At 44.8% G+C, this 14,205-nt stretch overlaps 1 protein-coding gene across 1 annotated transcript in view; it reads left to right on the forward strand.

The window, feature by feature from the left end:
* Positions 1-14,205, forward strand: part of col12a1b (collagen, type XII, alpha 1b) — a 130,657-nt gene that overhangs the window by 85,841 nt on the left and 30,611 nt on the right. Inside the window, exons 50-62 of the mRNA XM_041958233.1 lie at positions 1,016-1,145; positions 2,796-2,915; positions 3,541-3,693; positions 4,217-4,333; positions 7,095-7,247; positions 8,022-8,096; positions 9,264-9,403; positions 10,120-10,243; positions 10,328-10,471; positions 10,600-10,764; positions 10,848-10,886; positions 11,004-11,142; positions 13,377-13,519. Coding sequence (XP_041814167.1) covers positions 1,016-1,145; positions 2,796-2,915; positions 3,541-3,693; positions 4,217-4,333; positions 7,095-7,247; positions 8,022-8,096; positions 9,264-9,403; positions 10,120-10,243; positions 10,328-10,471; positions 10,600-10,764; positions 10,848-10,886; positions 11,004-11,142; positions 13,377-13,519 — 1,642 coding nt within the window. The remainder of the gene's footprint in view (positions 1-1,015; positions 1,146-2,795; positions 2,916-3,540; positions 3,694-4,216; positions 4,334-7,094; positions 7,248-8,021; positions 8,097-9,263; positions 9,404-10,119; positions 10,244-10,327; positions 10,472-10,599; positions 10,765-10,847; positions 10,887-11,003; positions 11,143-13,376; positions 13,520-14,205) is intronic.

Here is a 14,205-nt window from a genome sequence, read left to right on the forward strand (position 1 = left end):
ACTCCTGATACACTCTCGCTGTTCACCATTCGCCGTGATGTTCTGTGTAAACTATGCGGTGAAGTCACATCTCAGGATTCCCTTGGCCTGTTCAGGTTATAAATCACCGATTAGTGCGACTAATTACAGGCTTTGTTAAACAAACACCATAATTTGCGCCATAATAACGTTATTAATAGTCCTAAATAATGAGGACGGAGTCGGCCCAGCTGCGCTCCCTCTCTTGTTGTTAGCGAAGCACCTGTTCTGTATGAGTCAGCTAACGTCCGCGGAGGAATGGCGATGAAAGGATTTTTCCGGACTGGGACTGACGGAGGAACTTACAACCATTTTTAAATGCACGCAGTTCTCAGAATTTAGCATCACAGCTTCCACGATCCAAGTGAGCTGCAATTTTCTGCTTCAGGACACTAGCACAATGACTCCTTCCTGTTTACTAGAGATCACTCTGCTAAAGGAAAGCTACTTTACCGCCTCTTGGGTGAAACATTTCATAACACCAACAACTGAACAGATGTTTAAGGACATTTATGTCTGCAAAACACTGTACTAATACAACTTAACACCTAGAGCCTGTGAATAAGTCAAAATCAAATATTTTTCTATGTATTTGTATTGTTAAATGTGTTTTTATGCTTAAATTGCGAAAGCTGAGTTGCAAAGTTGATTAAAAGTTCAACACATTTGATCATTTATTTCAGTCTGTGTAGCAGAAAAACTCCAACCACCCATTCTTGCGTCCCGGTTCAAATTTGTCATGAACAAGAGACACAAAAAGTGCTTAAATTAACTGATTTATGTACAAAAGCATGAATGAAATTGCAAACGAGATTTGATGTGGATGTTTGTAACATCACTGGTGTCAGTGAGTGGACGTGTGTGTCTCTTTAAGAGGTGTGATGGGAGCACTGGGCCCAGGTGCTCCCAGTCAGCCTTAATGAACAGCTCTGCCAGCCAAACAGACCAAAGTGTCCGTGTCTGCAAACATGTGACTCTGTGGTGTTTTGACCCTCAGACTGTGGTCCCAGGCAACAGAAACAATGCCAGGCTGCAGAATCTGCTCCCTGACACCCCGTACAACATCACCGTAGAGGCCGTCTACGCCGAGGGCCCCGGAGGGTCCCTCGATGGGATCGGACGTACAGGTGAGGCTGCCACAGATTGTGTTGATAAGCCTGCTGGATCATGTTTCCCTGTAGATACTGTGTTCAACTCGGAGCAGAACTCAACAGCTTGTTTCAGCAGCTTTAGTCCAGTTTTTAGTCTGCACAGGTGCAGCAGTGAAAGCAGCTTCAGTCAGGACTGTGTAGCTGGGAGTCTTTTTGGCAGCAAACACAAACTGTGGTTAAGTGAGTAAAACAGAAGAAAATGGCTGATTTGAATGAAGGTTTCTCTTAATCTTCTGCAGCACGTCTGTAATCTTTGACCTTTAATGCGCTTTCGCTACTGCAGAAGGTGATAATGTGTCGAAACTTGCACATTTCAGCTTTCACAACAGCACAGTCATGGCTCCATACTGTGCACTGCACTTAGTGGAAAACAAGGTTTAAGAAATAAGATTTATCAGTGAGACACAGGATTAGCTTCCAGTCAGGCAGCAGAAAAATTTAAACTAGTTTAACTTAATTCTTTTAGGATTACTAAGTCAGACGTTGACTGTAAAGAGGCTGCTGTTAACACTTTAATGAAAACTCCACCGAAAATCCATCCAACAGAAGTCAGAAAGCATCAATAGAAACATGCTGAACTGCTCCTGCAGCATAATCTATCAGTGCATATAACCTCTATGTCACCGTCAGCAACACAACTTCGGGTGGAGCTGTTGAGGTGGTGCACACGATGTATGCATTTAGCTCTGCTGTGGAGAAGGTCGACATTTCAAGAGTCTGATGCCTAAAAGAAAACATTTTTAATGAGGCTGGCGGCAGTAAGAAGTTCGGCCCGTCAGTCTGCATCTGCGTCGGTGTCTCGCTGTGGTCAGTTTGTTGGAGGTCTGAACCTGTGAACTCTACACAGTCTGTAGAGTGAAAATAAATACAGCAGACATACGTTAGTCAACAGTGCCAACGCCTGTTAACATGAAACCACTGGAATCTCACAGGAGCTGAACTGGGTGAGCTTTAGACTCACGAGGCCGACCCACATCTAAACACACAAATAATGAAGAGGTAAGGGATGTGAATCAGCAGTGAATCAGGACTGAGGAGTTAGAAATGTTCATGCAGGGAGTGCTTCAGTGTTCAGTTTGTAGATCTGATTTAGAGAAAACAAAAGAATCTGAGAAAGATGAGAAAATGATTGTGATTGTGAAGAAAACAAAGAATTACCCTTTCAAGCTTTCCACACCGAGATATTCTTACTTCTTTGACAGGAAGGCAGCAGATTTCAGTGAAGATATCTGGTCTCAAAGAACCCACAGTTATCTTAACAGCAGAGCAGCCGGACTAAAAACAAGAACATTTGTCTGGATGCAAAGAAATTCTGACTTAAACAAAGCAGTTTTGTTCTTGTCAGTTACTTTCAAACAGCTTCTTTATTCTGGAAATAGTTTCAACCATAAAAATACCAGAACCAGTAATGAAACCTATAAATCTCAGTTTTAATATCTTAAAATGATTAAGGACAAAAAAGCCTGAAACATTCTAACATCATAACTAAATCTCGTCAAACAAAAAACAGCAGATGTTTCCTGTTCCTCCTTAGATTTCGCTTTTTGCAGTGAAGTGAAACAGAAGTGCAGCCATGTTGTTTCCACATGCGCGCTGTTGTTGACATGCGTCTCCTCTCTGCTGCAGTCGGCCTGCTGAGTCCCAGGAACCTCCGGGTCTCGGATGAGTGGTACACCAGGTTCAGGGTGGCCTGGGACGCGGTGCCAGCTCCTGTGCAGGGATACAGACTGATCTACTCTCCTGCAGGTGAGACGTGGCATCCACTCAGTCTGAGGACGCTGCTTTTGTCTCGTGACATTTTGTGGATTTTGATGGATTTTGTCATTTTATCTCAAAGCCTGAAATTAACAGGAGTGGAAAGTAACTAAGTACATGTACTCAAATACCGTACTTAAGCACAGTATATTCAATAAATAATGATGTTTTATTATAGATTATGGTAAGACTTTATTGATCCTTCGGTGAAGCTGTAAAAGTAAAAGAAACGGCGCCACATTTCCCAGCTAATATATATTATTCTGCAATGAGTCATTCTGCATATTGAGTACTTTTACCTTTTGGACTTTTGAGTATATTTTGATGCTTATAATTTGTACATAAGTACAATTTTAAATGCAGGACTGTTACGTGTAATAGAGTAGATCTACTTGGGGCCCTGAGTTGGGATTGTTTTCACTCATTCTGTGCTCGAACTGTTTGATGTTGAACTTCTGCTGCGAGTCACCATCTGCAAAACGCCCCCCACGCAGTCTGGATCTGTCTGCAAACACTGTTTGATGCTCGTTCTCTCGCTGTGAGTTTGTTTGGTTACACAGTGACAGGAATCCCAGTGACTTTACGCGATTCAGCCTCGCAAATGTCGTCTTCACAGGCTCGACCACAGACCAGCCCATAGACTTCTTCGTGGGCGACGTGACCTCTTACACTCTGCACAACCTGCAGCCTGGAACCACCTACGATCTTAAAGTGGTGGCTCAGTACACCGGCGGCATGAGCGCACCGCTCGATGGACAGGGAACAACACGTGAGTGCAGTGACTGTGTGAAACACATTCTCTCATTTACACGTAGTGGCATTGAGCACAGACAGTTTTAATATATTCATGCTCCAGTCGTGCTTTGGCTCAGATTTTGAGATTTCCACTGATTCTGCCACCCAAATACAAAGTGGAGCTAAAGGGAGATTTGACTCCTTTCGACTGCAGAAAGAAACAACGTGAGACTTGAAAGTCTCAGTTTTAACCTGGTGAATTTTTTTAAAATCAGCAGCTTTCTAAAACTGTAACTTCACTCTGCTGGACTGGAGGGGCAGCTGGAGCAGCAGCAGTGTAGAGAAACTATTTGCTTGGACCACTAAGGATAAGAGGAATGTCTGACCCTTTAAAAACTGTCTGAGACAATTATTTAAAGGTCCAGGTGTTCACAATACTCATGCAAAGTAAATTCAACATGAACGAATCTGAATTTGCAGTGAACAGTGTTTTTTTCAGGTCCAACAAACCCTGAAACTGTGTGATTTGTTGAAATGTGAACTTCTGTCCTCTGCAGTCTACCTGAACGTGACCAACATTGAGACCTACAACGTCGACCACGACAAGTTCTGCATCAAATGGTCTCCTCACCGTGCCGCCACGTCCTACCGCATCAAACTCAACCCCCTGGACCGTAAGTCACTGAATGGCTGCTGGCTCTTTAAGGTTACCTGACTTGTAAAATCTTGACTTTGTTATTTGTTAAATGACCTCGCGATTAATCGATTGTCAAAAATGTTGATACATTTTTTGGCAATGGTCGTTTAATTTCACTTTGAATTTATAGCAGGAGACAAACCTGAACAGCCAAACACAAATAAATTCCTCATTAGAATTTCTTATAAAGGACTTCATCAGCTGTCTCTACGAATACTTCCACCTACTTTAGTCTCATGTGTGCACCTGGTGACGGTGCTGTGGTCCAGTTTAACAGTCAGATCCTGATCGGAGGCGACTTGATTGAGGTGATGCAGGCGGTAATAAGACTCCCAGCAGATGTTTGAAGGCACATCTCCAGATGAGGTCATCTCTGTGGCCGTGGATGCTGCACAGCCTTCGGAGCGTTTCGCAGGCTGTGACTCTGTCTCAGAGACTGTTTATCTTCAGGCCTCCTCCTTGTGATTATTCTTTGATACAGGATGCAAGTTTTGGCCCGGATTGAAAGCGCACGACCACCAAGCTTTAATTGTGTCTCTGTCTGCAAGGACTACATCCTTCTCAATTACTGTAGGGTCTTTGAATCCCATCTGCTTCATATTCACACATGGACACGGGTTAGCAGCTACAGAGCAGGACAAATCAGGAAGGGAGCATCCATATTTCAATATCTATATGGTAGTTATTAGCCATTTGGACCGCTGTGTCAGGCTGCCAGAACAAATATGGGTCTGCTAGCACGAGACAGATGGCGGGCTAACCACTACCAGAGGATCAGAAAGCCTCCGTCTGCAGCAGACAGTGCTCTCAGGTCAACACATCAGTCAATGTTTGTTCTCAAATGGAAACGCAAACAGCGGTCGGAGATGGTGGCGAGATGAGTAAGTGGAAAAACTGTGAGTGAGGCCCTGGGTGTTCTCCGCTGATACTCCTCCATCCTTTAAAAACCATGGAAACACTGGTTAGAAGAACAACATGTGGCTGCCAGTTTTTAAGACTCAGACTTATCTAATATCCAGCTGAAATGTCCGGGGGATTATATTTTGTCAACATTACTCTCTGAACAAATTTCTGTGTATCTTCTATCTTGATAAATGAGGGCCACTGTTTTGGAGTAGATCTGACCGAGAAGCGTGTGTGTTTTCCCAGAACAATTTATATTAAGTGACTTCCATCATAACTTGTTGATAAAACAGAGCTCTCTCTGCAAGCATTACTTCACCCGAGCTGCCGGATTCTGTCGCTCGACATCGAATGATGAAATACTTCAAACTTGAGAGTTGTTCGATCGTCATGTGTGGTGGCTTTCTCTGCAACACGCACGCTTTGTTTGTGCTTACTTGAATGCACAGTGTAAATAGGAAACCGTATCATTAATACATCACCACCCAGCCACGCAGAGATGTAAACATTTCGCTGGAGGGGTCAGTCGTTGGGTGTGCTCGTCAAAGAGACGTTGACAAGGATGAGAGCTTCCGTAGATTTTAAGCAGCATTAACTCGCCTTGTTTTCCTCCGTTAGCAACAAAACAGGAAAACACTAACAGAGCTACAAACTCCAAAGCCCAAACAAAGCCACAGGAAGATGAAATCTGTGAATATTAATTAACCGTTGGACCCAAGATGTCGTCTTCTTCACTGAAACGTCCGTTCTCTGCTTATGTGGCCTGGACGTTTTGGTTTGAACACCAGTTGGACCGTGACTGGCTCCAGCCGAGCCGTCTCACAACATCCTGCTCCTATGTGCAGAAATTAAACTGACATTTGAGGTGAGCGGAGAGAAACTTCAGCAGATGATTGTGAAAACATCCATGATTCTGCAGGCTGAAGCTCAAACCTCCACACCAGCTGAAATAAGACTGAAGTCAGAGATTTTAAAGTCTGCTCTAAAGATCCAAACGTATACTGCTGGAGCGCAGAAACGGCTAAATGCTGTAAAATAAATCCTTTTTCGCCGTTTTCGAAGCTGAATACAGGCTGACGTTGCCAACGTTACGAGCCAGCAGGCCCAGTTGTTGGTTTTAAAAGCCAGAAATGTAAGCACCTGGGGAAGTAATCTTTGAGTCATTGGTAATTATCATTAATGCTATCATACCCCTGGAGATACATATAATGAATAAATATCTTAGTTTTCACCATTTATATTAATCTCTCCTGATGATTCAGAGCTCAAACACTATATAAAACCCACTGGGTGTGGTTTACAAGGCCAGCCGTCCAGGACGAGCTCTGGAGCTCGGCGGTCTCACGGCGTCCTTCCCTCGTTCACTTAGTGGCTCCAGTGACGGGACGTGAGTCAGCGTTTCCCTCTGAGACAATAAGTGATCAGATGAAGTGTCTTGTTTGCATTTTAAATACTCAAACTGCACCACAAGCAAGCTGCAGTTTGTTTGGCCTTTTTAATTTGGTACCAAAGCAACAGTTCTATCAAAATATACTGTTGCAGAAGCCATTGAACAGGGCGAACCTTGTGTTTATCCCCCGAAAAGAGGAATGTCACTCGTTCACAGATGGCTTCCCTTGAAAATTCAAGAGAGCACTTAACAGAAGAGTGTGGAGCGTCTTCCCAATGCAACATCTCTGACTTAACTAAGTGGTTGTGTGTGCTCAGACATGGTGTGTTTCATTTAAAACGGTGCAGCTTCATTCACAATAATTCAGTGGACTGAGATGTTGCAGGTGTTTGAGTCTCATTGAGCCCTGAGGAGTTAAAAATCTCCATGTTTAATCCCCCCACAGCCTCCAGTAAAGGACAACATGAGATCACCATCCCCGCCGGGCTGCCTCAGTACTGCTTTGATGGACTTTCTCCCGACGCTCTGTACACCGCCACCGTCTTCGTTCAGACCCCCAACCTGGAGGGTCCGGGAGTCAGCGCCAAGGAGAGAACATGTGAGTGCTGGAAGCCATGATGGAGTGTAACTCCTCAGGGTGGAGGTTTTAGCTGCTCTACAGACAAAGAAAGAGGGGACTGAAAAGTTCAGCTTGAGAAATGTATATAGGGAAGAACTGCTGGGTGAGTCACGATGACCTGATCCAGTGAGGTCACTATTTATGATCCCTGAAAGGCCATTGTTCATTCAGTCTGAGACGTATTTGCTGTTTAAATACAGTGTAAACAACATCTGAAATGAATGAAAATCTGTGTGTTTCAGTATAAAATTGCAAAAACAAGTTGCAGATTCTTTGCGCATTCATTCCTTCACTAGACAAACACATTTGCATGTAATTATTAGAGGCTGAACAGAAAATGTATGTTTTTCCTATCAGATGTTTAATTAAACTCAAACGGGGCATGTTTGAGATGTTACACAACGCCCACACGACAGTTGCCGTCAGATGTTTATGTGTGTTGCTCAACATCAGCCGGCAGCCTCCACATCGCTGATGGAAAAACAGACCTGAAAATCCCTCCAGCGCCTGACGCCTCCGACGGATCAAAGAAAACACGAGTGTAGTAACGAGCTGCGTCTTTTCCAACAAGCCCAGTCAGAATGTGACCTGCGTGAATGTGTCGGAGACACGAAGCGCGATCCAGAGCTGCGTCACCTGGCAGCACTGATCCAAAACAATGACTTCATCACATGACATGTTTACTGTTGATCTCTATTTATTACGTTACATTAATTGTCGATGACAGCTTGGAACTGTTTTTGTTTATCGCAGTGGTGAAGCCAACTCCAGTTCCAACACTCCCACCGACTCCAACCCCTCCACCCACCATCCCCCCAGCATGGGCAGGTAAGTGTTTCACGTTTCATCTGATCCTTCGATTTTGTTTTGTTTTATGGAACAGCATACAGATCTGTGTTTTTGTTTTATAACGGCGCCCCCTGTCTGTAATATGCGATCCAGCTGTTTTTATGCCCCCCTGACGGCAGCAGCTGTGGCCAAAGGCGTCATGTTTTCAGGTTGTCAGTCTCATTCTCATGAATGTGATATCTTAGGAACACCTTGAGGGAAATTTGGACTAAACATCCACTTGGACTCCGGAATGAACTGTGTCCTGGTATGGTCACTTGACTGGTTTTTATGAAGGCATACAGCCGTGTCCTGGTAAATCTAGTTCTATCTTGACTTCTAAAATGAATTGAACATGTTAAAACATCCTCCCAGAACTCCATAATGCTGCGCCACATTCAAAACCACCAGGTCCAACATAGCCGCTGTCCCAAGAGCTCAAAAAGCTCTTTGAGGAAAACCTGGATCATCCCAGGACTGAACGGATCGGGTCTTTTCATTCGAGCTCGGCTCTGATCGGGAACTCCTCGGTGCAGCGTGTTGGCCGAGGCGACCGTTTCAATGTTGACTCCTTCTGGATCGGACTCGTGCCAGCAAGTCGGATTAATAGCCGCCACATGTGCTGCTGGGCCCGCGGGGTGCACGAAGGGGGACGCGGAACACCCGTTAAGAACCAACAACTTAGGTGCTGAAAAAGGACGGAGCAGTCCAAAGAATCTGTTTGTGTTGTTCGCTGTTGTGTTAAACTTGTTTATAAATCCCCGGCTGGGAGGAGAGGATGGAGGGGATGTGTGCTGCATCACATAAGGCACAGATTATTCAAAGCTTTTAGCTCAGTTCGTTTTCGTCGGAGAGAAACCCATTAACGAGAGCTCACTTTCAACCCTTCTGGTGACCAAATGTTGCTCGTTTTGTTTTGCCAGTATTTTTTTTTTTTTTTTTTTAATCGGTGAAACCCATAATTACTATACATGGCCTCATCTCGTCATTTTTCTCAATCGTTTTGTTTTGTTGCACGCTTTCAGCTGACTCTTTTTATACGCTCCAGCTCACAGTAATAATTATGCCGTGTGATGATGCCATTTTCTCTGCCGGTGTTTGCGCCGCTGCCCTGAAGCCTTGTCGCCGGGCTTTAAAGCTCCATGTTGACTCGTTTTCCTGCCTCAGTTTGCAGAGGTGCCAAAGCAGATGTGGTGTTCCTCATCGACGGCTCCTGGAGCATCGGCGAGGAGAGCTTCACCAAAGTCGTGCACTTTGTCTCCGGTATGATCGGTGCCTTCGATGTCATTGGGCCCTCAGGAATGCAGGTTTGTATTGAAAACACTGATATGAGAGCAGCGGCGTGCGCTGACATCATACTACCATTGTCTTGTTTATTTGCACAATTACAACATCATGGCAAAAGCTATAGTAATAAAGCTAATTAGTTGTGTGCAGGGGAGGAAGGAAGGAAGCCACGAGGCTCATTAATGTCCAGTACGAATAAAAAGATTAAATCAAGTGTAATCGTTAGCATCCAACAACAAGCGAGAATAACAGCAGCAGGTAAAAGAAACATAAAAAGCAAACAGCAGAGAGGATAACGAAAAAGCTCAGTTCTGCAGACATGTGATAAACTGCAAGACTAGATATTTGAGAGTGACCGACTATAAACTGATAACGTCTAAGAATATTAATCAAGATGGCTGTCAGGCCTCTTGATTTGGTTCTCATTCTTATGAACTTTTTCTTAATTGAGAGTGTTTGTTCGGATGGATTAGTTGGTGCCCTAAATGGTATATCAATAATTAATATGTGACTTTAATGAGTTATAATACAAAATATCTACTTGAATGTTCAGTTTCTGTTTCTCCATATTGTAACTCCTGATGCGTCTGTCCACCGTTGTTTTCTTTAATAAAGTTTTAAAATGAAGTGTCTAAGGCTGGAGCTGCCCTGGCGGTAAAGCTTTCTGGGATGAATTGTGTGTGACCACACCTGACCTGATTTCCCGCTAACGTCAGTGTTGTGACTTTCCAACCAGGTGTCATTCGTGCAGTACAGCGACGACGCAAAGACAGAGTTCAGACTGAACGCTTATCAGGACAAAGGTGTCGCCATGTCTTCGCTTTATCACATCCGCTACCGAGGAGGAAACACCAAGACAGGTTCGATCACACGCCGCATGCCGCAGTGACAAAAGACGAGTCCACCTGTTGTTTTTCCTCACTCGGGTTTCCTCTGTTGAGCAGGCGTGGCGCTGAAACACACGTATGAGAAGGCCTTCTCCCTTGAAAATGGAATGAGGAGAAACGTGCCGAAGGTGGTCGTCGCGATCACTGACGGACGCTCTCAGGACGAAGTGAAGAAGAGCGCTGCCAAGCTGCAGCACGCAGGTAACGAAACGATCCACGTTATCACCCGAACCTCATACAAAGTGACCCGAATCCAATCTTTATTAGCTCATTTATAAGTGTTTGAACTGAATTTGTATTCTGACTGTACTTCTGTGTCCTCTCTTCAGGTTACAGCGTCTTTGCCATCGGTGTCGCCGATGTGGATTTTGTCGAGCTGCAGGCGATCGGCAGCAAACCCAGCGAGAGGCACGTCTTTGTTGTGGACGACTTTGATGCTTTCGACACCATCAAAGAAAACCTGATCACCTTTATTTGCGAAACCGCAACATCATGTAAGTTTGCACGATATCTACAGCCGCCAAGTGGACAGGAGGTTGTTCTGGGTTCATAAATGAATCTCTCTCTTGTTCCACAGCTTGTCCCTTGATATTCCTGAATGGATTCACTTCACCTGGTAAGTGCAAACAAATACGCGGGAAGCTCTTCAGGAGAACGGCTGATGTTCATTATTTATGAAAACCTGAAATCACTGCTGTCCTTTCAATTTGTCCTGAATGTGTTTGTGTTTCAGGCTTCAGGATGCTCGAAGCCTTCAACCTGACGGAGAAGACTTACGGTTACGTTAAAGGCGTCTCGATGGAGACGGGCTCCTTCAACAGCTACACAGCATACAGACTCCACAAAAACGCCTTCCTGACTCAGCCCACAACGTGAGTCTCATCACATAACTTTGATTTTGTCTTGTTTCGTCTGCAGTTGGTCGACCAACCTCACGGTGATTTGTTGATCACATGTGTCTCTGGAAAGTTGGCTGAACAAGGCTTTTCCACCACCGTCCTGCTTTGCATTCACACAGCTGTACGTTGGGGAGGATGTCTGGGAGGAAAAGATGCTCTGGAGACTGAAATTAATTGCGTCTGACAGCTCAGTTGGTGGTGAACAAGAACCGCCGGTTTGCTATGTGAGAAAGACGCCAAGTAAAACTTAAAGGAAAGGAAAGAAACGTGGTCAGAATCAGAGATATTTTATAGCAGTTACTTGCTTTCATTCACTTATTAAACACATATGAATGTGTTTATACTCATGATACAATCATGTTCTGGTAGCTCTGCAGCTTCTCTTTGTGGTTCTTTATTGTAGACGTTAGCACGGCTCCAGAACGTCAGCGTCCTAGCTAGTTTACGTGAGCCGCAGTCCGGCTCCACCTTCAGGTTAGCTTCTGTCTTCTTTCATCCATGTTTCAGTTGTGACACTGAGGTTTTCTGCTCATGTTCTAAGATCAATGTGGATCGATATGAGTATGACTAGCGTGCATCACTGAGTGAGACGAACGTTACTCGTACCTTACAGAGCAGAGAAACTGCTGGTCTTTGGCTCCGCCCCTTGAGTTAGAGCTCAACCAATGAGGTCGTTGAAGTTGGGTGTTTATCAGACACCGTTTGAATGAGCCACTGATTTATTTATTTCATGTTCTGGTTGGTAGCATGATGCTGATACCAAAAAAAAAAAAAAAAAAAATCCATCATATTCTAAAAGAGGGAAGGCAAAATGAGTTTTTCAGTCACCAAGCAACAATGCTCTCACAGCTCCAAGAAAAGTTTGTAGACCCAAACCTGTAAACTCTGCAGGGAGAAAAACTCAGTGCTGAGTTCAACCAGCTTTTTCTCCCGGTGACGCTGCAGATTTGTTGTCATCGTTTATCTTTTGAACACTTCCAAGCTGTTCATGTACTAACATGGCGCGCCCAGCCCAGCTGTGTCCAGGCTGTTTGAGCTCATTCTCTCTGCTAACTGGGTCAGTGGATTTACGACGCTCTGTGAGGTCAGGCAGGACCGGCTGAGCTGCAGGCTGCCTTTAAAACAGCGTTTCAGTCCACTCTGAAGCTGTTTGACACGACAAGCCTCCGTCAGGCCACCGAGTGCAAACCCAACCGCAAACTAGACTGTTACTACTGGCCTCCATCCAACACAGGCGTCCCATATCCAGAACATCACATGCAACACCAAAGCCGTGGAAAACAGCTTGAGTTCTGACTGTTTACCAAGTTCGACTTTCCAAAATGTGTAGTGACATCAGAGAGACAAATGAGAAACATCCTGCTCTGATATAAAAGATGAGCCAGTGGTGGAAAATTTATTAAAATCCTTTTATCATGTAGAAGCAACAACACCACAATAATAAAAAAAAAACACTTCACCCATGTTTTATTCAAGTAAAAGTAAAAAAGTTCACCTCCACTAATTGGTTGAATGCGTCCTGAAGAAGCTCATATCTGCCCAAATATCACGAAGGCAGCGCAGTTTGTTTGTGGTCCAGGTCAGACCCCGATTCATTCTCCGGCTAACTGTTAGCAGCTAGCAGCAGCTTCCATAACATTTGTTGAGCTCAGACGTGCAGAGACAAACGAGCCGCTCCAGAATTCGTTCATGGCCGGACCAAGACCGCCTCCTCTAGAAGGCATCTGAGTACTGCTGTGTTCAGATCTGGCAAATTAAGTGTACCAAGAGGTGAAGAAGAACCCGTATCCAATCTGAAAACGCCCTGACCTCCTGGAGGGGTTCAGATGGTTTGGAATCGTGTGGCTCTGAAGCCCACAACATATGATTCCCATCATTTCCCCTCATGTCCCGCGTGGAAGGATCTGCATTCGTTAATGTTTCTACACTTTGTGTCACCTGAGTCTCACCTGTGTCCCTCCTTCTCCTCTTTACTCACTGTCGCCTCTCAGATATCCTTTCACCTCTCTACTTACTCATGATTTCATTTCTTCCCCTTGCATTTTTATTTGAAGCGACCCCTCTGGGAGCTCTGAACCTGACGGTGGATCTTCATTCTTTGCAGTTTTTAGGTGATCCTCGAGCCTGTGGTTGCAGCCTGCTCTCAGTCGGTCTGGATAATATTCACAGTAAATCTAACGCGTCATCCCATTTTGTGTCATGAACAGAGACATTCACCCTGACGGCCTTCCTCACGCCTACACCATCATCCTGATGTTCCGCCTCCTGCCCGACTCGCCCACCGAGGCCTTCGACATCTGGCAGGTGTCGAGCAAAGACCACAAGCCAGAGACCGGCGTCACTCTGGACCGTGAGTGTCACCCTCTGTTCTGCTGTGTGTTGTGAGAGGAGAGCATGAAAACATGGCGTGGTAATGTGTGAGGGGATGCACAGCAGCTGTGCTTCATTGTGTTGTATCTGTTCATGAGTTGAGTGAGGTGTAAAGAGCCGGCCGTGCCCTCCGGCTGCTTCGGTCTCTGTTGATAACCGAGCCGACTCCCTTAACCACAAGCGTCCCGTGTGATCGGGAGGTCAGCTGGCTCTTGTAAAGCCTCAGCTTCAGTCTGTCAGCAGGATTTTCTGCAGGGCTTCAATGGGAATCCTCCAGTGACGACCGTTTGTTCCGGTTCTGGAATAACACCCTGACGCTGAGGTTCAGATCCTCCACAGGGAGAATCAATCTCTGCATTATTAAAGGAATAGTTTCACATTTTGGGGAATATGCTTATTTGATTTCTGGGAGAAAGTTTGATGAGAAGATTGATGAAGCCAAAGTTAACTTGCCAACTGTTTCCTCCTGTTTCCAGTCTTTGAGTTAAACTGAGCTAAGCTAAACTAAGCTAAACTAAGATAACCGTCTCCTGGCTCAGGCTTCATATTTAACATACAGATGTGAGGGTGGTATCAGTCGTCTTTTCTAAATATGCTACGCAATTTCCCTGCTTTAGCCCTTAAAACTAGCTTAAACGAATAATACTTACTCGATGTTGATACATG

The sequence above is a fragment of the Chelmon rostratus genome, chromosome 18, assembly GCF_017976325.1.
Source record: "Chelmon rostratus isolate fCheRos1 chromosome 18, fCheRos1.pri, whole genome shotgun sequence".
In the NCBI taxonomy this organism is placed as follows: Eukaryota; Metazoa; Chordata; class Actinopteri; order Chaetodontiformes; family Chaetodontidae; genus Chelmon; species Chelmon rostratus.